Below are 23,639 nucleotides of genomic sequence, written 5' to 3'. Positions count from 1 at the left end.
AATAATTTTTACTAAAAAATGCTATAATAATTTTTGGCAACTATAATTATAGTTAGATATTATTGTGAACATAAAGAGCGCCGACCTCATCATTAGTACTGCCTAAATTATTAATAATTAGTAATTAACAAATTAAAAAGGTTTTTGAGTGTGTTAGATTTGATTTGTAAAATATGGCTATAGATTTTAATCATATTTTATAATTTTATTAATAGTTATCTCACTCTTAATTTATAATTATTTTTTTAAAAATAATAATTCCTAAGTTTCTGGGATTGATTCTTTTGTATCATTAGGATCAGATAAAATATCATAATCAAACCACTGAAAATCACTGAGGTGAATCGAAATGAATTGGATTTTCGACTCAAACATTGCATCTTTGATATTTATTTGGTTCAATTTTTATTTTTAACACATTTTTTCGAGTAATTGAAAAGAATCAAACAAAACCAAACTAAATATATTTATATTCTATATTATTATATTTTAAATTTTATCTTAATAATTGTATTAATTCAATTTGAAATATTTACAAGTATTTTTAGTTAATTGAAATTTTAATTATTTTTTAATATTTTCTTTTTAGATTCGATTTGATTTGAATTATTTAATTTGATTCATATTTTTAAATATTTATTCGATTTTTTCGAATATATCTACAAACAACCAAAATGTGTGATGTTAAGTCACGTTATAAAGCTATTGGGGCGCTTGAATTTGTCCTAATCAATATGATAGAAAAAATAATACTGATTTTTGGCATTCAACATTGTAATCGGGCTGTTAACAAAAATATGCTAATTTTTTTTATATAAACTATTACATTTAACTCTAATATTACTTTAATAATAATAATAATAATAATAATAATAATCAAAATCTATAACAGACAAAAAGAACACCTTATAGTCAAAATTGATCATAGGTTTGGTCACATTTTTCATGCCAATAAAGGTGAAATATGTTGCAAGTAATTATTCATGTCGAATGCCAAAGGTGATCAATGTTTTTCTTCCTTTATGCAGCAGACAATAATGTCTGTATCAGTGTATGAACATATATCCTCTCTATATTCAAATCTAAGACACTTTTCTAGCAATAGGGATTTCTTTTGCTTCTCTTTTTATGTCCAAAGCAACATTTTCTGTCGGCTGTTATTTCACAGAGCTCCTCTTTCATAATATTACAACTTCACATTATCGTAGACTAAATCGAAGAACAAACAAGAGCATGCTCGAGAGCAATCACGGGAAGCAAACAAACTTGGGAATCATAACACCCAAAAAAGAAAAAAAAAGTAGTCGAAAAATCAAAAACCAAGAGTGCACACAGCAACTGCCGAGGAACTACATGGGGTCTTGGAGTAATCAATCAAATATTGATTAATGCGTAATTGATCGAAGACTATTATAAAACGGTCCTACGGTACCCACAATTGCCCTAAAAAATTCTACAATACCAGTAGGAATTCAAATATCAAATCTCGTCAATTTGACTATCAACTAAGCCCATAGTTTAGAATTTTTCAACGCGAATCAAGATCAAAAAAAGGAAGTTTACCAATCACTGACTTAACCCCATTGTCGAATTATACTCAGCATTATAAGTTAAAGATACAATTTTTATCATCAATCTTGCTCAAAACTATGAAAATGTCTAAATTTTCAATCTTAATGAGACCCTCAGCGGAAGAAATTCATGAGTCCCAAATCAACAATTGAACTAATCTATAAACAATTTACTCTGTAAATACGAAAATGCCAATTCGAGAAACAGGGGAAGCCCTCAAAGTGCAAAATGTTCGACATTTCTTAGCATTCATCATTCACAGTTAATTACACCTATCTTCAACCATCAGATTCTGCAATACATGAATCAAACTCTTAGCATTTCGTCGCACTTTCTGATTGTCGTCGTTCAAAAGGCCAATGCATACCTCAAACATGCCTTGCCTAAGAGCTTCGAGACCAATCCTTTCACTGTAAGAACACAAATAGCTCAAAGTTAAGAGGGCATACTGCACCCCCCTCGAACTCCCATTCCCTGCAATCGCGATCAACATATCCACAACCCCACCGGAATTCGCCATTTCTTCTCGAGCTAGACTGCATTTTGCGAGCAGGCCTAAAACCTCCACGGCACGTTCGAGGCCGCCGGCGGCGTTCTGTATCAGAACAGGAATGGCACCGTTATAAAATGCCTGAATCCGATTGCCGGCGAAAGAACAGAGAGTGTACAGAGCGGTGGCGGCTTCTTTCCTCTCCCTGGAATTTCCGGCACGGAGGAGGTCAATCAAACCTGGAATTGCATCTGGATGCGATCCGATTGTGGCCTTGTTGACTTCTACCACGGCCAGGCTGGTCAACACGGTGGCCGCGACGGCACGTGAGTCGCCGACTCCGAAACGGAGGGCGCGCACCACCCGGCCGACGCTCCCCTCCGCCACCAGCCCCACCTTGCCGTCGTCTTCGAGGCTCAAATTGAGCAGCAGAAGGAGAGCCTTTTCCTGAATTCCCGGTTCGCTCGAGTCGACGCATTGCAAAACCGCCGGCACCGCCCCCGACTCGGCCAGACCGCGCCGGGTCGACGAGTCGTGCTTAGAAACCCGGTTCAGTCGATCAAGCGAGGTGAGCTTCTCCTCCAATGAAGGGGAAAGCAAAAGCTGGGTTAGGGTTTGAAGGCTGGGAGGACAAGATTGCGGCCGCGGCCGCAACGAGACGGCGGCGTAATTGGAAATGAGGCTGCGGAGGGCGTGGTTGGGAATCAGCGACGGCGGCTCCGGCAGGGGCAATTTCGAAATTGGACATGTCCGGTGGCCGGCGTCCAACCACCGTTGAATTGAGGCACGATCAAAGGTATGACCGGAGGAAAGAATCACCGGGTCGGACATAACCTCCAAAGAAATCGGACAAATAAAATCCTCCGGCAACCTTGCCGCCATTCCTCTGCTTTGCAAAATCAGAGCTCGAGGCCGACAATGGCGGTTCATATAATGGCAGCCGCTCTACCTGGCGAAATTACGGCTTTGCCCTCGGAATGAACTTTTTAATTTCTTTTGACTATTGTTAATGGCGGCTTGTGTATATTATTGAAGCATTCTGCTACGCGACTGCGCCATAAATTTCGTGTTGAAACGAAGGCACTGTGGCAAAACCTGTAGCAAACAACTGTGTAGCAGATCTTGGGACGAAAACGATGGAGGATGATTCAAAGAACCTAATCAAATATCAATCACGTAATTCAACCACGACTTTCGTCGTTTGTCGTACTGTAGTCCCAGAATAATTTTGTGCCTTAATTTTCTGTGGCGTACGTTAATTTGGGCCATGTTTAATTGATTGTTGGCAGCAAGAAAACCTGCCATTTGTCAAGCCAGACAAGAACTATAAACAAAAAGGACAATATTAGCGTCGACTGTTCTTCAATCAGCATCATCAAAAGAATAAAATACAATTCCTTGTATGTATTTATGTATCTATACTTGTATATCCATTAACGGATTGAATGACTAACTATCGACCGTCGATCATAGTAACGGTAACTAAATTGACAGTGCAGGATTCATCCAGTTTGCCGGAGGTAGACTCCGTTTCCGCCGGCCGTCTCCCCAGGCAGTAGCCGGGATGCTTCGCCGGCGGCAATGACACGAAGTCGCTACTGAGCATCACGACGGCGGTGGACATGGTGGGCCGATCCTCCGCCTGCTCCTGGACACACAGCAGCCCGACTTGTATGCATCGCATCACTTCACTCGCCGGAAAGGATTCTCCGGCGGCTCGATCCACCACTTCCAGGGCTCTTCCCTCCTTGTACAGTTTCCAGGCCTGCACGAAATCTGATCATTAATTGCTATTCATTAAGTGATGAATAAGAACATTAGAAGATTTTTACATATGCTAGAAGATTCAGCTGGTTGTTTGTTTGGTAGAATCCCCTGTTCTTCTTCCCGCTCACAATCTCCAGCACGAGAACTCCAAAGCTGAAGACGTCCGATTTGATCGAGAAGTGGCCGTCCATAGCATATTCCGGCGACATGTAACCGCTGCACGAGGAAACAATGGTGTGATAAGCTAAAAGGGAGTTTAATGTACACAGAGTTTGGAAGAATTGTTGGAGTTTCTTTCGCCGCTTACTATGTTCCGACCACTCTTTTAGTCTCGGCTTCTGTCTGATCGCCCCCGAAGATTCTAGCCATGCCGAAATCTGATATTTTGGGGTTCATTTCTTTATCCAGGAGAATGTTGCTGGCTTTCAGATCCCTGTGGATGATTCTCACCCGCGAATCATGGTGCAGATACAGAAGCCCTCGCGCAATCCCGCATATGATGTTGAACCGTCTCTCCCAAGTGAGCGCCGCACTTTTATCCTTATCTGCAATTCGAAGGGCAAAGATGGACTAATGAATGGAACGAAGGCGCAAATATGCAAGAACACAAAGCAACGATTGTGCCGTTGGCTCAAACGAACTTACTGAACAAAATCGAATCCAGGCTTTTATTTTCCATGTATTCATACACCAACATCTTCTCCTCCATCTCAACGCAGCATCCGAGCAGGCGTACGAGGTTCCTATGCTGGAGCCGGGCGATCAATTTCACTTCATTCTTGAATTCTTCGGCTCCCTGTCCTGAAGTTTTCGACAGGCGTTTCACTGCTACCTCCTGTCCTCCGAGCAATCCCTGCAGATAACCAGTTTCTTGTTAGCCGGATATATTCAACACTTAAAAAATCGATATGGATGTAACATTATGTATAGTAGACCTTGTAGACAGATCCGAAACCGCCCTTTCCGAGCTTGTAGTCATCAGAAAATTCGGCTGTTGCAATCGCCAATGTGTCGAGATCAAACAGTGGTAACTCAAGCTCATCTGCATCTGTTTCGGAGGGTTTATCTCTTTTGCTCGGGATTGTTGGTGCGTTCAGAAGAATGTCTCTACTTCTTTCCCTCGAACCTGTCAGGAAAGGTTTGTTTACGAGTCAAATTCTGCATATTCATCGACAAAAATAGCTAACAATTCTTTACCTCTTGGCTCGAAAATATTCCTCGGTGAACTCTTCGATTTGCTCCTTCTCCACACAAAGAACATGGCTGCCCCAACAAGCAAAACACCAATGCCGGCAACAATGGCCGCGATCTCGATGGCTTGTATACTCTTGCTAGAACGGCGATCGCTCGACCCAGCATTTGCAGCTCGTTCTGGAAAAATAGGTATTGAATGTGATATATGGTTAGATATCCTAAAATAATCCAAAACAAAACTTTTTGAAGCAGAAGTATGGATTGAAAGATGAATAGCTTTAGTTTAGACATTCGTTTAAAGTAATATGAACATGGTGGTGTCCATTTGACCTATGCATTATAAAATCTGTTTGGTAGTTGTGTAAGGATTCATAAATGTTGGCCTCTAACCTCCATGTGTACCAGCTCGAATTGTACACACTGAATCATTCACATTATTAAAGAATTTCAGTATGAATAAATTTCTCACCTACTGTGCAGCTAATCTGTTACAGGCAGTAATTAAAACACGTTTTTAAATGTCCACACGCGACTTTAGTAATGAGAAAACGAGAGCCGGAAGGATCCACACCGTTGATTGAGTATACACCATGCAATGAACGGTGCGGATCCATTCCAGCGTTGACGGTGAAAATAGGATTACCAAACAAACAAGTTTCCGACGTACCTAAATCGGCGGCGGCCACCCGGAGGAAGAAGTCCTGGCCGCCCTCCGCCGCCGCGTACTGCCGCATATCGTAGAGATCCCCCGCCCAGATTGCGCACCCGCTCCCGCCGCCGGTGATGTTCACGCTCGAAAACCCCCGGCAGGAGCAGTTCCTCCGGCAGAGTTCCCGGCAGCCGTCCAACCCCATTTCCTCGTCGACGAACGCCGCCCCACTCTCCGGCAACTTCACGTTACGCAGTTGAAAAAACCCGTCGGTCCGACAATCCAATTCCCGGATCCGGACGCACCCGCCCGACCCGTCTCGCAAATTCCACGCCGACGGGTTACCCGGCCGGAATCCGCGCAGGCAATTGCAGACCGGCGAAGCATTCGTGTCGCAAATCCCGTGGACCCCACATTCCCTGTAAATATCACACTGGTCCTTCGGCGCGTACCAGTACAGATTCCACGACCGGCTGTTCGAAATCCACGTGAACCGCTGCAGCAAACCGGTGGACCGCATCACCAATCTCGAATAAACCGACCGGTTGCTCAAATGAAAGGAGTAAGAAACTTCGTCGGAATTCATCACAAATCGGAACGACATGAACGAACTGGTTTTCATTTCCGGAACGCCGCTGAACCGGAGGCCGTTCCACGGACCGCTCCGGTATTTCACCACCCGCCGGTCGGTCAAATATATCTCCGGGAAACCGTGGGTGTTGAGCCGGAAACTGCAGTCGCCGGTCGACGGGTCGTCGGAGCTTTTCCAGGAGGTTATGTACCGGTCCAGGCCGGTCCGGGAGTCCCATCCTAATTTCATCCCCGGCAGCAATGTGTCCGTCGGATGGTCGAAGCTCTGCCATAAATAGTTCGTCGGATTCTCGTCGTTCTCCCGCCGGAGAACGAGATTTCCGTTGTCAAGTAATTCCGCGACCGTTTTCTCGTTTTTGTTTGGATAGTTCGACGACCACACGGATTTTCCTGATTTGTCGAGTAGCACCAAATTTCCGTCGCCTGAGCTGATTTTAAAAACCCCCGACGAATTCACGACCGGCGAATCTCTGTTGGCGACCCAGACAATGGTTTTTTCTCCGATCTTCTTGTACCAAATTCCGACGTACCAGTTAGTGGTTGACTTGCCGGAGAGGAAGAAACCAAGCTCAAACTCCTCGCCGGCGGAGACTAGGGTTTGGTCTCCGGCGATGAATTGGGTGGTGGTAATTAGGTCAATCGAAGCGGCGAGGAGCGGGAGGAGGGTGAGTGGGAAGAGGAAGCCCCAAACTCCGGCACGGCGGCGGAAGTTTGCCATTTTCAGGCAGGTGTATATCTGTTTTGTGTAATGTGTGACATTTGATGTCTGAAAATTCTGACGATAGGTTGGAGTTGAAATTAAATGTGAAGGTTCATATTCACTCTACCTTCGAAAAAATAATAAATAAATTATAAGAATTGATACTAATTAGATTTTTAACTATTTTTCCAAAGAAGAAACCCAAAAGGCATTCTGTAAATTTGACAAAAATGTTGATTTTCATATCTATTTTTTATGGCAATATTTCAGAAAAATAATTGATTGCAGGCTGAAAATCTTGACACTAATTTATTTAATTTTTTTCTTATAGAACTTAGAGTCACCAGCCAACAATGGCTACAGTTGTAAAAAAATCCAGGCGGGACTAATCTCTGATTTTGTAAACCAATTGGCAATTTTTCCTTCATTGGAAATTTCATCCATTTCCAAAATTTTATAAATTCGTAAAAAATATCATATCCATACTATGCTTTTAAATTCAAAACAAAGAGGATTCTTGTCTATAAAATAATGAAAATTTGATAGCTTATTATTGATGTTTTACCTAATTGGGAGAGTCAAAGTGAACATCACAAGTTGTGGGATGTGTATAATAATAATAATAATAATATTAATAATAATAAGGATCAATTCAAGTCATGGCAACCATTTCCATTTCTTTATTATCATCCATAACATTTCACCAAATTTATTTATTTATTATTTACAAAACTAAAACCAATGTACAATCCAATCACCAACCCACACACAAACACATACATAAAATATATATTTCTTACTATGTGTTGGTATAAGCATCTAACAAGTTAGAGATTTGAGATGCTCATCCCCTCGTTTGATTACCATTTCTTCAATAAATATACATATTCCTATGAAAATAAAACAATTGCCTTGCTTCTTTTATTTAGATATATTTGGATGTTATATATAATTTTAAAAAATTAAAAATAAATATTAACTACAACATTTTAAATAAAAATATATATTAACTACAGTAATTTTAAATAAATATATATATATATATTTCTGTATATAAATACCATAACCATAGCATATTAATTTACCGGCCATCGACCATAGTAAGTGTGACATTATTAACAGAGTTGCTACTCTTTTGGCTCTGCTGAGAGGCCGAGCTCGTCCCGACATCGGGCCGGCTCGATTTTACGGCAAACGCCGACTGTTTCGGCTCGGGAAGCTCCACGATTTCGCTGCTCAGCATCGACAGCACCGAGGATATCGACGGTCGATCTTTAGGCAGTTCTTGCACGCACAGCAATCCGATGTGTATGCATCGAATAACCTCCGATTGCCGGTTGCTACCCCTCAATATTCTAGGATCTATCAAGGAGACGATGTTGTCTTCGTTCCATAGCTTCCATACCTATAATCGAGTATATTTGGCTTATAGTTTTTGTTTAAATAGTAATTTGATATAATGTTCTGTAAAATTAACTATCGTTGTATTAACTAACATGTCCGACGAGGTTCAACGATCCTTCTTGATGATGGAAGCTCGAGTTTCTTCTTCCCGTCGCGATTTCCAGCATTAGAACTCCGAAACTGAAGACATCCGATTTTTCGGAAAATTTTCCTTCTAGAGCATACTCGGGCGCCATATATCCGCTGAGATAGTAACATATGTTGTAATTTGAGGAGACAATGTAGCAATAAGATGTCGAAAATTTTTGGATGATCGAATTTGTTACTTACTATGTTCCCACGACCCGTACTGTGCTGACATGATCTTGTTTAGTTCCGTAAATTCTGGCCATGCCGAAGTCTGAAATCTTCGGGTTCCAATCATCGTCTAACAAGATGTTGCTCGGCTTGAGGTCTCTGTGAATTATCTTTAATCTCGAGTCGCGGTGGAGATAGAGCAGCCCCCGACAGATACCTTCGATAATGCTGTATCGCTTTTGCCAGTCGAGTACTTCTTGCGATTGATCTAGACATCGAATGCGCAGGAAATTGAGCGTGTTTATGTAGAGTACGGAAATTTTATAGAATCGACTGTGACTAACCGAATAGAAAGAAGTCGAGGCTTTTATTCGACATGTACTCATATACAAGCATCGTCTCCTTATTCTCGACGCAGCATCCGTGTAGTCGAACAAGATTCCTGTGCTGGAGTTTCGATATTAGAACGATTTCATTCGTGAATTCTTGCATCCCTTGTCCGGATGCTTTCGAAAGCCTCTTGATCGCTATTTGTCTTCCGTTTCCCAGCTCGCCCTGATTTACAACAACGCACATTTCACGCTTGACTCGGAACGAGAATTTAATGCAGCGAACAAACGCGAAAATCTTTATTACCTTGTAAACGGAACCGAACCCGCCCCTGCCAAGCTTGTTAGCTTCGGAGAAATTGTTGGTTGCGTTTGCGAGTATCTCTAACTTGAAGAGTGGTAACTCTTCGAGATTCGCTTGGCTCAATGCATCTTGAAGAGAGGAATCGATCGAACCAGAAATGGTTGTGTTCGTAGTTTCATTTCTCTTATCGCCTAATCGACAAAGGAAACGCATTTACGCTTGCGCAGATATATATATATATATACATTGTGTAAGAATACTACCTCGCCGTTTTGCCATCCATCTCCATGAAAAATACGAGCAAAGCGAAACAACAACAATGCCAACAGCGACAACTACGATGATTATTAGAACGATCTTCTTCGAGCTTTTCTTTTGACCTAAATCAAGAATCTAATAGTCAGGGACGCGACACTGTAACTTATTTAAGAAAATATTCGAAAACAAGCAGACCTAACTCGGAATTCGCCACACGAATGTGAAGATCCGAGCCGGATCCACTGGCGAACTTCTGAACATCGATCAAAGTTCCGGTCCAGAACATGCACCCGATGCCCACGTCGAAAGCGTAGGCGACGCACGAGCAGTTCATCAAGCATCGACCTTCGCACTGATCTTCGGGGCCGATCCAACGGTCGGAGTAACCCGTAATCTTCATCATTCCAAGCCTCAGAAACCCATCAGCTTTTCCTCCATTGGCAGTTCCTCCGCAATTCAAAGAGACCTTCCTTACACACCCACTGCTCCAATTCCCCGCATCCCATTCCCGATTGTTCCTCGGATCGAAGCCTTGCAGGCAACTGCAAATCGGGGAATCGTGCTGGTCGCAGCTCCCAAACGGCCCACACCTCCCGAACGCGTCGCAGCTGTCTCGGCTCTGAGCTGCGCATATGATCGAACAGGTGGTGTGCAGGACGACAATGGAAAATAGAAGACAAGAACACGACCAATTTCGTACCATCTTGTTCAAGATTCGTGGCTGGATCTTGTTCTTTGGCTTCCAACAGGTTCATTAGATGAATCCCGAATTGAATCGAGTCAATTTAAGTCCCAGTTTCAAATTGTCAGAAGAAGATTTGGATTACCTCATCGCCATTTCTGGCAATCCCTTTTTAACTTTTTGCTTCTCGAACAGCAGTCCCCACAGATTAGACGTCTGCTTAGGGTTGAGTGGCTGATTGGAATGAGCCACCATTTTCGACAGTGGCAACAAACAGTCAGAATTCCATCATTTTCTAGAGACCAACAACGACCATGGGCCCTGGACATGGCGATTCTTCTGCAACTTGGTGTACCCACCCACTCACAGTTCGTATTCTAACGAGGATTAATCAGACGAATTATATATGCAGCCGGCACGCCTCCATCATTGGATCTGCACTCACTCTCAATCCCTATTCCCTAACAACCAAAAGGATCCGATTAGGTTTTTCAAATTGGCCCACGCATTTATCTTTGTCGTCGTTCCCATTAAGAAAAGTATTTCTGGCGGCCAATTAGTCAGCCGATTGGACCATTATTGATTTACTTATTCCCCTTATCCTTACACTTTTGAAAAAATATAAACTCAATCAAACTTTCTAAATATGTAAAATATGGCACAAACTTTTTGAATTCAAGATCAAAAGCAGTCCGGACATTATTACATAACATTATTTTTATATATATTTGTTGTGTTTGTGTGTGTTCTTTGGAGTCCAATTTTGAACAATAGTCGTTCCTTTCGTCGTCGAGGTCATCTACCATCAAGAACAGTGAGAGTAAGCTCGTTAATGGAGTATCCAACATGGCCGGTGGGCTGATTCGACCCAACGTGTAAGCCATTCCATTTCTCAGCAAAAACCGGCTGCTCCGGCGCCGGCAGGTCCACGATTTCCCGGCTGAGCATCGACAGGACTGTCTGAATGGCAGGCCTATCCTTGGGGAATTCCTGGACACAGAGCAGTGCAATGTGAATGCACCTAACGATCTCCTTCTCCGAATTCCGACTCGCCATGGTTTCGTCGGCGAACTCCAAAGCATTGCCGTCGCTCCACAGTTTCCAGGCCTGGATTGATGCCATATTAGCACAATTAGAACCCCAAGAATCAGATTTAGTATCGAAAAAAGTATTGTCTTAAGGAGACAGGCAGAGCTTACACATCCCAACAGGCTCAAAGACCATTCGTGGTTGTAATAATGTGTGTTCTTCTTCCCTTTCACGATCTCCAGCATCAGCACGCCGAAGCTGTACACATCCGACTTCTCCGAGAATCTCCCTTCCATTGCGTATTCAGGCGCCATATATCCGCTGCAAATTCATAACCGGCGCAACTTATAGTCCCCGTGCGCAATCATTACTCGATAAATTCGGATTCCGAGACTTACTATGTTCCTACAACTCGTGCCGTGTTCCCGTGATCTTCATTCCCTCCGAATATCCTCGCCATCCCAAAATCGGAGATTTTTGGGTTCCAATCCTCATCGAGCAGAACATTGCTTGGCTTCAGGTCGCGGTGGATTATCCTCAGCCGGGAGTCGCGGTGGAGATACAGCAGCCCTCGACCAATTCCTTCGATGATGCTCAAACGTTTCTCCCAGCTTAAAATCTTCTGCGATGGATGCGTCGGATCTGAAGAAAATACAAACTCGGATCGGATAAATATTTTTCGTATATGAATAGAATTAACTCGAATCGAATCTCTGTTTTTATGCTGTATTGTCGACTGACCAAATAGGCAGACGTCGAGGCTTTTGTTAGGCATGTATTCATACACGAGCATCTTCTCCTCCCTCTCGACGCAGCATCCGAGCAGCCGGACAAGATTCCGGTGCTGCAGTTTGGAGATCACAATCACTTCATTCATGAATTCTTGCACGCCCTGTCCTGAAGCTGCCGAAAGCCTCTTAACCGCAATTTCTTTCCCGTTCGGAAGGTTTCCCTACAAAATTTCGCCGTTGCAATTCTAACACTACACGACGATATCCGAGAAGCAAAATGATCGACGAATTTTACCTTGTAAACAGGCCCAAAACCACCCTTTCCGAGAAGATTGTTTTCGTCGAACTGATCTGTCGCGTTGGCAAGCGCCTCGAAAGTGAATAGCGGCAACTCTTCGATGTTAACTTTCTCCGACTCATCTTTAAGTACAAGCGCTGTCGAATCTGACGAGAATGTTTGCCCGGCTTCGAAGATCTTATTGTCTTTCACTTCCCCGCGTTTCACTACAAAAATGTCGAATAGACGAGAGCGATAAGCCGATAATAAAGGCGAGTCAGGGAAATTCAGGGCATGTTATGCACCTTTTCTTTTAGCCATCAAACACCAGACGATGAAGGCGACAAAAGCTACGGCGACAACACCGGCGACTACAGGAATTACGACGACCAACTTCCTGTCCTTGTGGCTATCTGAAAAACAGAAACATACTATCAATCAAGAATCAAACAAACTTAACATTAACTAAATCGACCGTAAAAAAAAACAAACCCAATTCCGAAGCCGAGAGGCGAACATAAAGATCAGTGCCGACGCCGTTGAACTTCTGAATGTCGATCAAACTCCCGCTCCAAAACATACAGCCAATGTTCGAATCGAACGCATAAGCTATACATGAGCAATTCATCGAACACCTCGTCCTGCATTCATCCCCCCGCCTCGACGAAAACTGCTCCGCCAAATCAGGAACTTTCATGAACGGCAGCTTAAAAAATCCATCGGAATCTCCTCCAGAGCCGCACCGGAGCTGCTTTTTTCTCCGGCAGCCGCCGCTCCAATCCCCCCTGTCCCAATCCTCCCTATTCGCCGGCTCGAATCCTTTCAGACACGAACAAATCGGCGAATCTCGAAAGCTGCAACTCCCGAACGCCCCGCACGTGCCGTAGACGTCGCATTGTTGCTGCGGAGCCTGCCAGGTTATGTCCCAAGTCCTCTTCTGATCGTCCCACAATGTCTGAACCAAAGTTCCCGACGAATTCAGGCCGATTTTCATCAAGAACTTCCCTTCCGGCGCCGTGAAGTAGAAAACGCCTGGCGGATCTTCCACCACTTTGAAACCGTCGAGGTACGGCGAATACATGTCCTGAACTCCGATAAGAATCTGGCCGTTCCACGGCCCGCTCCGCCAGTGGCGGCGGCCGTTATTCCACGTGACAATCTGCGGGATGTTGCGGGCTTCCAGGCCCGCCGTGAAGCTCCCCGCCGCCGGGTCGGCGGCGTTCTTCCAGGAAGAAACGAAAACCTTCTTCCCGGTGTTGGTATCGTCGACGATCCTCAACGTCGGCAGGAAATAATCCGACGGTTCAGAAAACGAGTCCCAGATTATCCCTCCCGTCGAATTATCCTTCAGGACAAGACTCCCCGTGTCCAGAATTTGCAGCGTCGCGTTCGCCGGAGAATCTGTGGCGTTTGTCGACCATAGGGTTTCATTTTTTCCATCGAAAAGGACGAAATTGCCCTCGCCGGAAATTGCTGCCGTCCCTGAAGAATCCGTCAGCGGCCGGCCTCTGTTAGCTACCCAAATCACGGTTTTCTCCGACACGGCGTAGAACACGCCCAGGTAGCGGTTTCCGGTGCCGGCGGGGCTGAAGAATCCCAATTTGAAGACATTACCGGGGGAGACGATGGTGTCGGGATCTTTGATGGATACGCCGGCGCTGATTGTGTCCGTTTTCAGACAGGCGCTTGGGAAAGGATTACAGAGCAGAAAGGTGAAGTGGAGAATGGAAATTGCAATGATTCTGAAGCTCGACATGGCAGCTGCTGTTCGATCTTGTTGCTGCAGATTTGTCCAATTAATACCTTGCAATGAAGTAAACTGTTAGCACTTGGGTCAATTAAGTCGTCGATTAGTTGTTAAAGACTGGTTTTGGAATTGAATTTAGGGTAATTGGAATGTAATGTTATGGTGATTATTAAGAATCACATAATTTGTTTGACTTTAAACTCCCACTTGACTTTGGTGGGTGGCTTGCTTACACTGGTTTGTCTTTTTGCTCTTTTTTTCCGCGTTACATACAATTATTTTGGATATATATTAAGGCTTGACAAATTTTATATATTTTGATTATTTAAAATTAAATTGGTATTGTAGTTATTATAGCATTTATTTATAGTCTTTCCTTTCATTATTAATAAAAAGTAAATTTGCAAAATAGTAACATGATATTATATTTGAAAATTTTAGCTATGCCTACAATTGCCCATTTCTCAAATTCGATCTTTGATCGTATATTCTAATTTCATTACTAATAATAAACAATTCTGAAATTCTACAAGATATAAGGATTTACTTTTATGTTTTTAATTATTTATTTAAATAAACATTTCCCTAAATCCTAACTGAACAAAAGAAGGGCTGCTGCCTTCATACTAAAATGGTGATGCTGATAGCAACCAAGAAAGTGTTTTTGTCACTTGATCTTGACTGGTTAATGATGATTTCCATGCGTTTGTGGTAATGTACTGAGTCGTTGCCTTACAGTGTATGTGAACTTTATCTTCCACTTGCCCATGTTCACATTTGAATTTTTTCCAAAAAAAGAAAAAAAATCCCCCAATTTTCGTCAAATTCATACAGATTGGAAATAAATTAATAGAAGATAATTGATGAGACGACCCAATTTGTTACATACACACCTCAGTTCGTCACGAGTCTTTTTTGGCATCACTCGTTCCTTAATTTCCTAACACAACAAATTGATGTTAGTTACATTACATATGAACACAATCTTCTTACATTAATTACAAACGTTTTTATGTTGTCTTGTTGCTGTAAGCATCGATCAGTTTCGATTCCGACGGTTCCAGTTTCGAATAATCGTCCCTCGAGGACGGTGAGAGCAACCTTATTCGCGAATCGGGGCCCCGATGAAATAGAATCGGAACAGCTGATTCTATCGGTGAAACCCGGATGCTCGGGCAGGTCGACGATTTCGCTTGTCAGCATCGAAAGAACAGTCGAGATGCTCGGCCTGATCGCGGCAGATTCTTGCACACACAAAAAAAAAAATGATAAAAATACACAGCTTCGGCGTTCGAAAAGAAAGATCGAACAAGGATGAAAAACTTCTTACACATCCCAGAAGGCCTAACGATAGTTCCGAAATATAGAAGCTCGTGTTCCTTCTCCCGCTCAGGATTTCCAAGACGATCACGCCAAAACTGAATACGTCGGATTTTTCAGAAAACCAGTCCCTTATTACCTGTTCCTCGACTGCTGAAGTCGCGCGCTTCCCTCTATACTTGAGCATCAACAAGGGCGACATTAGGCAAATAAATGCAACGAATGAACTAACAACAACCGAAGCTATAGCGACTACTTTGCAATGATCCTTTTTTCTCATCTGAAACAACAATGTCCGAATTAACAAGTCGAGTCGACTATGTAATTAGCTGCTACAAACTATGGATATCTTGTTATGCATTGTATGCAGTCATGAAGATTAGGTAGTTAAGTCCCATAGAACGCTTCCACTCAACGAATCTCTAACGACTAAATCCCCTGAATTCAATATCTGAGCTGTTGTATTTCTTTCTTCCGATGATGTAATGTTAGATGACCATAGAATCTCACGGTTTCCATTCATAAGCAGCAGGTTTCCATTAGAAGATATCGATAAGGTTCCGGATGAATCCTTGATCCAAACGAAGGATGTAGGAGAAACATAGAACCGCATTCCTAAATATCGGTTTTTGGTACCGTTGGGGCTGAAGAAACCTAAACTGAACTGCTTGCTGGAAGAAACAATGGTGTCTGACTCCCTAAGGACAAGAGTTCCATTAATGGTATCAGTTTCCAGGCAAACCCCAGGACGGAAATTAACCAGTAGAAACAAAAATAATCAAGAATTGAATGCATAATTGCAGCATATTTATGGTACTAAGCATACTTCTGTTTGGTTTTCTAAGGAAATAAGACATTTATTGAACCTAAAAATCAAAATTGAAAAAATTTCTGACCGCGACGTACCTCGGAAAACGCCGATTGGCGAGGGATTACGGCGGCGACACCCCAGGCGGCGGATGTTGGAGTGATCATTGAATTGGGGCATCAAAGTAGTTAAAAGCCCAATTGATTATAAAAAGATTGGGCCTTTTTAAAATCAGTCCAACCCAATCGAACGAAAATGGCGAATTTGGATTGAAATACTGTGTGCATACGGACAAAGTGGTGGGAAGAAAGAAAAGTCTTTGTCCAAAGACGCCATCGTTGTCCATAAAAGAAACAATTTTGGAGTACAAACTTCAAATCGCCTCTGGTTCATACAAACCAGAACCAAGAATTATAGTCTGAGGCATAGCTTGAGGAAGATAGAAAGAGAGAGGTGATGAAGAAATGCGAGCTGTGCAAGAAGGCTGCAAGAATATATTGCGATTCCGACAAGGCGAGCTTGTGTTGGGACTGCGACTCCAGGGTCCACAGTGCAAACTCCATCGTGACCAAGCACACCAGGGTTCTTCTTTGCCGCGCCTGCCGGACTCCGACTCCCTGGACCGGCTCCGGCCCCAGGCTCGCACCCACCGTCGCTCTCTGCGTGGCATGTGTTCGTAATGGATACGACAAGGACGAGGACGAGGACGAGGAGATTAAGGATTTCAGTATTCGTAATGATAATGATGATGATGATGGTGAGAATCAAGTTGTGCCTTGGGCCCTGCAGGCCTCATCTATGGCTTCCACGACTGATGATTCTTGTAGGGTTTCCAGCCGAGTGTCAGGTTTGGCCATAATTTTTAGTTCTGAATTCTCCAGACAATTTGTCTCGTCATTTGTTCTTCCATGTCCTGATTAAGATGGCCGCTTCGCCATTAATTTTTGTTTTTTCCAGGTATGTCTGAGAAACGTCAGATCCGGGATAGGGAAAATCAGGGTTAATTTGCCAGATGATGATGATCAAATTCAGCTACATTGCCATAATTATGTGTTCTTGTGATTATAGCTAATTATTAATACTACCGTCAATCTTTTTAACGGCTGTAAATGTTTTAACTAATTCCCGGATGTTAAAGTATTTGTATCTGTATCTTTTCAAATCACCCGACAACTACTCCATAAATTAAAACCCACTTTATTATTAATTTCACCTGCTTTGCAATCAAATGTAAATTGACATTGTGTACGTTTCTCAATTCTTGGTTAGTTGACGTCTCACAAATGTTGTCCTAAAGCATTATTCGTTGACCCAGAAACGAGCAGCAGTCCACGATTTGCCACGTGGGCTCACGAGTGTCGTTGAGGCAAGGAACAAGTAGGACAGTCGACACTTAGAAATTTTTTGGGGTGGTTTCTAATAAATTTTGAATGAATGGAGAGACCCATCTCCATCCAGACATATCATGCCAAGAACTGTACGCATGCATGAACCTGGACAATCAAGTCTTGTCTTGAACCTCATTTTCCCACCGTACACGTGTCCGTTTTGTCTTTTCTCCTGCAAGATTGATTTTCTTTGGAGTTCAATTCACGGTCCTCATCCTAGTCCCTAAAGCTCCGGACGGACAAGGTCGCTTTAGGACCATCTTCACTTGGTCATTATATTCTTAGCAGCGTTATATACCGTGTTAATTTGAAGTAATTAACATGTGAAGAATGACAAACTTAGGGTCTGTTTGTTTGGGGGATTGGATTTTAGAAAATTGATTAAAAGAGAAAAGAGAGACCTTGACTTCAAAGGCTCAAAGCAAGAGCCCAAGTCTTGAAACAAAAGCTCGGTTAAAGGGACCGATAAAAACAAATCTACCAAGAAAGAACTATCGGGTTAAGACAATGACTAGAGCAGAGCTACCGGAAATTTTCTAGTTTAATCGTTTGATCTCTTTGGTAGGTTTCGAAAGAAATTCAATGCCTAGGCCTCCACAACACCGCTAAAAGAAGAAAAATTTATGCTTATGCCGTCGAGTGCTCTAAAAGCCAAGCCCGACATATAACAGGTCCGGATCATATATCAACATTACTACATAATGTACACTAAAAAGACATCCTACACAAAAGACACTCTAGAAAACTTAAAATTAAAAGGAAAACAAAACACTCCACAAAATCACAACAGGTCTCCCAAAAACACATAGTTAGTCGTTCTCTGAGAAATAAGTGATAATCCAAACTATACATGCTTCTTACAAGTGCAACGTTAATCACTACGGCGCGACAAAAGGAATAAGACTTTAAACTCGAATAAACCACCCCGGATCATAAATGCCACTACAATATGCCCCCAACGAGCTCTTCGATTTCAGCCAATTATACTAATCGCAAGCTACAAGTATACTATTATCAAGAATCATCAACAAAGTTACTTGATTTCTTCATACAAGCTCAAAAATTCAAACACCATAAAACATATGATCACATTCTTCATCCTATAGATTCTCCAGGTCCAAATTCTATTGCCATATGAATTTATTGAGCTCAAAGAATTCAGGGTATCATTAAAATGGACAGAAAACGAAGTGAATTGAAATCTCAATCCAAGAAATTCAAATTACACCTGCATTTTTATCAGAAGCATCATGATACAGTGACTCTTCCTCCTCAGGAACGGGATGCAGACAAGAGTCCTCCTTGTCCGATCCTCCATTGGCGTTACCAGAGCTTCCTTCTTTCTCATATGGATACCTGACAACGACGACAGGACAAACGCAGTGATGCACGCAGTAATCACTGAAACTCCCCAGCCTTCCTTTGCTAGTCCTTCTAGAAGCGCCGAATCCTCTGCTCCCCATGATCACTGCACTCAGCCCTAACCTCTCGACCTCCAAGCACAGCCTCTCTTTCATGTCGTGATCCTTCACGATATGGATTTTGTACGGAATGTTTTCCTCCACCAATGGCTGGGCCACGTCGTTGGCTTTACTGGCGGTGAAATTGTCGAAATCGTCTTCGAGCTTCTGCTGCGATTTCTCATCGGCGGCGTCGAGGGAGAGCTCGATTGCGCCCCAATCGGCGCCGTACAGGACGGAGGTCGGCCGGACGTGCAGCAGAATAACGGCGTCTCCAGGGCGGAGGTAATTTTGGACCGCCCATTTCACGGCGAAGGCGCTCTCGTCGCTAAGATCGACGGCGATGGCGATTTTGCGTTGTGCGCCGGAAGTGGGAGTTCCGGGAGGGACGCGTGGGGAGGCCGGCTTGTGGAGTATCGCCGCCGGCGTGAGGTCGTTGTTTTCCGGCTTAAGCTTATTCGGCCATGCCATGGCGGCGAAATTGCAGTAAGTGGCAGCGTAATTCCGGCGGAGATGATCTTATGGAGTTTTTAGGTTTTCCGACGGTGGAGTCGCAATTGAAGCTCTGGTGGAAGATTGGGGTTGAATCGGATGTTTTGGGTGCAGCGGTGTTTGAAAGTTGACCTTGTTGATTTACGAGCGCGTCGACACCACCGCCCACCGCCGCCTGATGTCTGTCTTGTATGTACGGTGAAACGTCTCTTTCGTTTCATTTGGATTACTCCATTTTCTCTGCAACTCGCTCTTTATTTTAAAATTATTGTTTTGTCATCATACTAATGCTAATAATAGTAATAAAAAATAATTAATTTATATATTACACTTAAATTAAATTTAAAAATATAATTATATTTTAGTTTTTGAAATTATATGTGAAATTATAATTGGAATATCAAATTCAAAAAGTATAGAATTTTATTTGTACTAAATAATTTAACATTATTAAATATAACTTATAGATTTTAAAAATAAATTGTAAAATTCAACCAAGTACTCTATTTTTTTTTTTTTTTTTTTTTTTATATTTCAATTTAATAGTATAAATTTGATGGAAACATTTCGAACGTGAAAATAAACTTGCATGTTTGGTACTTTGGTACTAAATTTGTTTGGAGAATTATTGTATAATTTATCTAGATTGAATGTTTGTTGATATTTGTATTTTAAAGTTTTAAAGAAAAATTCATTTACAATAGCATATTAAATGATACTTTTTTTAAGTGGGAATAACATTACCCATAACCAAACACACATATTAGTTTACACTAGCACATATAGCGGTTTTTAAAGGAGGGATTGCGCCACAGGTTTGAAGAACACAAAACTCTCCATTATTTGCTTCGACTATGCTGAAGAATAAGTTTAAATTTATTTCGCTTTATTTTTTTATCTCAATTATTACAACACGGTAGATCATAAGAAGTTCTAACATATATTTCTTTTATTGAAAGAAAAATCATAATAATTGACCTCATGGTATCATATTTTTTCCATTCCATATTACCAGGTAATTACATCTCTCATCGGATAATAGTATTAACGTTATGTCCTGAGGGAGAGAATAATAAAAGAAGACAGCTATCCGAACCATATTTTCAGCTGCAAATGAACGCCATTAATAAATTAAAGAACAATTTTCAACTGCTGACCACAATGAAATTAATATTTCACCATTAAATTTATTTATTTGTACAGTATAAATTTATTAAAAAGAAAAAGGGGGGGAGTTAGAAACACGTGGGAGCATCTTCGCCTGTAAGGCTGTAACACATGTGCTTTTACCACCGCAATATATATATATATATATATATAGATTAACTGGCGCCAATTGTTGTAGTTTGCATTTATACCCGAACAGAATCCGCACCATTATCTGCGTGACCTCCTTCTTGATTATGGAGCCTTGCTAGCCCTTCTCTTCTGCACAAAATCTCTGCAAATCAGAGATATATATACCTAACAGGGGCGAAAGAATGGCGATGCCTCTCTGAATTTTCAATGGCAATGCAGCAGGAAAGGGAAGGCGTTTCAGGGGCAGCGGAGGCGGAGAGGCTGCTGATGGAGGAGGTCACGTTGCTGGATATTGACATGCTCTGCTCGGCGGTCGTTATGCAGGCGGACAAGGGAAAATGGGGGAAGCTGAACGGGGATAGTGAAGAGGAGAACCTTATGGCGGATTGCCAACAATATGGACGTGGGGCATTTAGGATGTGGGAAGGCGAGCTTGTCAATGACTGCTTGGATGATCGAAGAATCGCTCTGCAATCCGTCTGGTAATTCGATTGATTTTAGGGATTTCTTCTCCTCAATTGCCTTTTCTTTGGTTTTTGTGTGCCCTAGATTCTGACTTTGCTTTCCTTTTTTTTTTTTTTTATGTTTTTTTGTTAATCTGTGAATTTGTTAAGGATGTTAATGAGGTGCATTGAATTTTTTTTATGCTATTTTTGCCTGTTTTTAATTCATTGAGGTATTCGGGTAAATTGGTTTGTTGTTGTAAGGATTTGAAAGGGCTCTCTAGGACTCTAACTTGTTCAATTTGGTTTGAATTCTGCCATGTTCGATTCAATAACTACTAATTTGAAGTTTGTGCTGATGCTGCCATGTTGTTTGTCATTTATTGCAGTTGTCCATGTTATAGCTTTGGCAAAAATATGAAACGGGCAGGATTTGGTTCTTGTTTTCTACAGGTAAATACATTCTTCATCAACATCAGCCATGCGTTTTATAGTTGGAATTGCAAAATGCCCTTTATTTATAATTCAAAATCAACATGAAATTTTAGCATTTTTGGTGTGTGTTTTGTTACAGTTTCAGTTTAGTATGTATGTTGTTAATTTCTTGGAGAATTGAGATGAATGTAGATATTTTGGTTATCGTAACTCATTGATGATTTTCACTTAGACTTCTCATGGTTTTTGTGCAGGGATCTGTGCTGTTTATTCTTTTTGTCTTAGCCCTTTCCAACCTGCTTGCATTCTTGATCACCAGAAGGCACTCCTTTCTTTACTTGGCTATTTCTTTCACTGTCTCAATTGGAGCATATCGGGGATATTGCCGCATGCTGATCAGGAAAAAGTTCAATATAAAAGTATGCACTGAACTTTGTCTGAGCTGTCTTGAATGAATGAATAATGCATTATCAGAATGTTAATTTTATTTTCTTCATTTGATCTGTATGTTTTATTCCATTTGCTCCTCTGTAGATGTATTTTCTACCTTATGTTTGCCCTTGCTGAGCTTTCTTCCTATAGAGAATCTGCTGGCTGATTATATGAAAACCCCTAGTTGTTTTGTGGCTGTTTCCAGCATAATGGTCTTTGTACATAGATGAATATGTAGATTTGATGCACTATTTTAGCTACTGCAACTTATTCTATAGTTTAAGATCTCACATATTCTAGTGCAAGCTCTTTTGTGGTGATCTATAAGCAGTGGTTTTAATATAGTAGCATTAAATGAAATGAACTGATAAAACCATTGTAGATTCCGTCAAGCCATTGTAAGAGGTTCTGCAGCTATCTGTCTTTCATATAATAAGATTACTGAGTGTTTAACCTAGAAGTGTAGCCACTACAATGAAATGGCTAGGTGAAATCGTCTCGGGATCCCTTCAGAGTAGAAGCAGCTGAAACATGTTCTGTGCATTCTACTTTCTCTTGTTCTTTGCATATTAAAATACAAACATATATGCACACGTGTCTCCGAATGAGCTGTCGTTAAAAAGTGCACTTCTAACTGACTTGTTGTGCAGGATGGTGATGGTTCTTCGGATGATTGTGCTTACCATCTTATTTGCCCTTGCTGCGCTCAATGCCAGGTACAAAGTGTCTGAATGAAGCACCACTCCCTGTATTGGTTCCTTCTGTTTTTGTAGTGATATAATTTTGTTGAACAAGAGCAGGAGTCGAGGACATTGGAGCTGAACGTCCAAGACGCCATCTGGCATGGCAGAGGTGATACCATATGTATAGGAAGCATGTCCGATGGTAGCAAACCACCCTCAGCATTGAACTCATCCTTTGTCGTGTCAACAAACTCTCCGGAATCCCTCAGTATGCAGAAAACATCAGACTACCTCGTTCATCCACCCATTTTAATCCAAAGTCACATATAATGCCGTCAAAGATAGAGCATCAAACGATATCCTGATTGGTTCTGGGATTAATATGCCTTGAATGGTGCATCGGGCGAGTACATCAGAGGTTGTCCAATATTGTTCTTACAGATGGAAACCACTTAAGTTTCTTGTTACATACAACCAAGAATCTTGATTTGCTGCCCGCAAGGTGCTTCCAAAGTTTATGTACATGTATATCCGCTTGTAGACTCTAAGTGTACAGCTATTGTTGTAAATATGTACCATAATTTATCCCGGAATACAAAGGTGCCATTCTGTTATCGACATTTACGGAATTCAAATCAGTTTCCAACATTTATGTTTCGGAGTTCCGGTGTGATTTCACACTTGAAATTAGCTATCTTTGATGTTAGAATTACTTCAACTAAACATGCTGACAACCCTGTCCAAGAAAGTCGGTGTCACTGAATTAGGTCCTGTCTTTACATAGTTATACAGTTACTCGCCGCCGTAAATCTGGTTGCTATGTAATGTACTCAAGTATCTATGCTTACTCCATGCTGC

At 41.9% G+C, this 23,639-nt stretch overlaps 6 protein-coding genes and 1 long non-coding RNA gene across 7 annotated transcripts; 2 read left to right on the top strand and 5 right to left on the bottom strand.

Annotated features, from left to right (window-relative positions):
• Positions 1 to 1,761: 1,761 nt before the first annotated feature.
• Positions 1,762 to 3,210, bottom strand: LOC127249598 (U-box domain-containing protein 8-like). Its single transcript, XM_051272496.1, has one exon. It carries the CDS (start codon positions 2,990 to 2,992, stop codon positions 1,835 to 1,837), a length of 1,158 nt encoding a protein of 385 aa, XP_051128453.1. The 5' UTR covers positions 2,993 to 3,210; the 3' UTR covers positions 1,762 to 1,834.
• A 274-nt stretch (positions 3,211 to 3,484) lies between these two features.
• Positions 3,485 to 7,089, bottom strand: LOC127249585 (receptor-like serine/threonine-protein kinase SD1-8). Its single transcript, XM_051272483.1, has 7 exons — positions 5,691 to 7,089; positions 5,027 to 5,200; positions 4,765 to 4,955; positions 4,475 to 4,682; positions 4,137 to 4,374; positions 3,895 to 4,045; positions 3,485 to 3,827 (listed from the first exon to the last, which is right to left on the bottom strand). Exons 1-7 carry the CDS (start codon positions 6,979 to 6,981, stop codon positions 3,516 to 3,518), a joined length of 2,565 nt encoding a protein of 854 aa, XP_051128440.1. The 5' UTR covers positions 6,982 to 7,089; the 3' UTR covers positions 3,485 to 3,515.
• A 616-nt stretch (positions 7,090 to 7,705) lies between these two features.
• Positions 7,706 to 14,152, bottom strand: LOC127249689 (G-type lectin S-receptor-like serine/threonine-protein kinase At1g11330). The gene is made up of 15 exons (XM_051272621.1): positions 12,767 to 14,152; positions 12,580 to 12,687; positions 12,293 to 12,501; positions 12,008 to 12,218; positions 11,665 to 11,908; positions 11,437 to 11,587; positions 11,036 to 11,344; positions 10,383 to 10,471; positions 9,751 to 10,301; positions 9,561 to 9,677; positions 9,301 to 9,488; positions 9,009 to 9,219; positions 8,698 to 8,932; positions 8,460 to 8,610; positions 7,706 to 8,368 (listed from the first exon to the last, which is right to left on the bottom strand). Exons 1-15 carry the CDS (start codon positions 14,028 to 14,030, stop codon positions 8,045 to 8,047), a joined length of 4,362 nt encoding a protein of 1,453 aa, XP_051128578.1. The 5' UTR covers positions 14,031 to 14,152; the 3' UTR covers positions 7,706 to 8,044.
• A 694-nt stretch (positions 14,153 to 14,846) lies between these two features.
• LOC127249607 (uncharacterized) lies at positions 14,847 to 16,473 on the bottom strand. Its single transcript, XR_007838444.1, has 3 exons — positions 16,248 to 16,473; positions 15,352 to 15,514; positions 14,847 to 15,265 (listed from the first exon to the last, which is right to left on the bottom strand). It is a non-coding gene; the product is annotated as an uncharacterized LOC127249607 (long non-coding RNA).
• Positions 16,474 to 16,514: 41 nt separating this feature from the next.
• LOC127249605 (zinc finger protein CONSTANS-LIKE 1-like) lies at positions 16,515 to 17,361 on the top strand. The gene is made up of 2 exons (XM_051272503.1): positions 16,515 to 16,996; positions 17,107 to 17,361. The coding sequence occupies exons 1-2, from the start codon at positions 16,606 to 16,608 to the stop codon at positions 17,151 to 17,153; spliced, it is 438 nt and encodes a 145-aa protein (XP_051128460.1). The 5' UTR covers positions 16,515 to 16,605; the 3' UTR covers positions 17,154 to 17,361.
• Positions 17,362 to 18,556: 1,195 nt separating this feature from the next.
• On the bottom strand, positions 18,557 to 19,698 carry LOC127249602 (universal stress protein PHOS34-like). The gene has a single exon (XM_051272499.1). It carries the CDS (start codon positions 19,466 to 19,468, stop codon positions 18,755 to 18,757), a length of 714 nt encoding a protein of 237 aa, XP_051128456.1. The 5' UTR covers positions 19,469 to 19,698; the 3' UTR covers positions 18,557 to 18,754.
• Positions 19,699 to 20,833: 1,135 nt separating this feature from the next.
• Positions 20,834 to 23,574, top strand: LOC127249601 (protein PLANT CADMIUM RESISTANCE 11-like). The gene is made up of 5 exons (XM_051272498.1): positions 20,834 to 21,270; positions 21,621 to 21,684; positions 21,921 to 22,085; positions 22,749 to 22,814; positions 22,899 to 23,574. Exons 1-5 carry the CDS (start codon positions 20,996 to 20,998, stop codon positions 23,109 to 23,111), a joined length of 783 nt encoding a protein of 260 aa, XP_051128455.1. The 5' UTR covers positions 20,834 to 20,995; the 3' UTR covers positions 23,112 to 23,574.
• Positions 23,575 to 23,639: the final 65 nt, after the last annotated feature.

Source organism: Andrographis paniculata, unplaced genomic scaffold (assembly GCF_009805555.1).
Source record: "Andrographis paniculata isolate CXL003 unplaced genomic scaffold, ASM980555v1 Contig36END, whole genome shotgun sequence".
In the NCBI taxonomy this organism is placed as follows: Eukaryota; Viridiplantae; Streptophyta; class Magnoliopsida; order Lamiales; family Acanthaceae; genus Andrographis; species Andrographis paniculata.
The sequence above is the reverse complement of the archived record's forward strand: the minus strand, read 5'-3'. Positions and strand labels throughout refer to the sequence as shown.

Excerpts from the sequence above, each read along its gene's own strand:
- LOC127249598 (XM_051272496.1), bottom strand. The coding sequence starts at position 2,992 with ATGAACCGCCATTGTCGGCCTCGAGCTCTGATTTTGCAAAGCAGAGGA.
- LOC127249585 (XM_051272483.1), bottom strand. The coding sequence starts at position 6,981 with ATGGCAAACTTCCGCCGCCGTGCCGGAGTTTGGGGCTTCCTCTTCCCA. Across the intron at positions 4,375-4,474 it reads CCTGGATTCGATTTTGTTCA|ATAAGGATAAAAGTGCGGCG; the intron begins GTAAGTTCGTTT and ends TTCGAATTGCAG. Across the intron at positions 3,828-3,894 it reads AGCTGAATCTTCTAGCATAT|GCCTGGAAACTGTACAAGGA; the intron begins GTAAAAATCTTC and ends GATTTCGTGCAG.
- LOC127249689 (XM_051272621.1), bottom strand. The coding sequence starts at position 14,030 with ATGTCGAGCTTCAGAATCATTGCAATTTCCATTCTCCACTTCACCTTT. Across the intron at positions 11,345-11,436 it reads CTTTGAGCCTGTTGGGATGT|GCCTGGAAACTGTGGAGCGA; the intron begins GTAAGCTCTGCC and ends GCATCAATCCAG. Across the intron at positions 8,611-8,697 it reads GTACGGGTCGTGGGAACATA|CGGATATATGGCGCCCGAGT; the intron begins GTAAGTAACAAA and ends TTACTATCTCAG.
- LOC127249605 (XM_051272503.1), top strand. The coding sequence starts at position 16,606 with ATGAAGAAATGCGAGCTGTGCAAGAAGGCTGCAAGAATATATTGCGAT. Across the intron at positions 16,997-17,106 it reads GGTTTCCAGCCGAGTGTCAG|GTATGTCTGAGAAACGTCAG; the intron begins GTTTGGCCATAA and ends TGTTTTTTCCAG.
- LOC127249602 (XM_051272499.1), bottom strand. The coding sequence starts at position 19,468 with ATGGCATGGCCGAATAAGCTTAAGCCGGAAAACAACGACCTCACGCCG.
- LOC127249601 (XM_051272498.1), top strand. The coding sequence starts at position 20,996 with ATGGCAATGCAGCAGGAAAGGGAAGGCGTTTCAGGGGCAGCGGAGGCG. Across the intron at positions 21,685-21,920 it reads TTGGTTCTTGTTTTCTACAG|GGATCTGTGCTGTTTATTCT; the intron begins GTAAATACATTC and ends GTTTTTGTGCAG. Across the intron at positions 22,815-22,898 it reads CTTGCTGCGCTCAATGCCAG|GAGTCGAGGACATTGGAGCT; the intron begins GTACAAAGTGTC and ends GAACAAGAGCAG.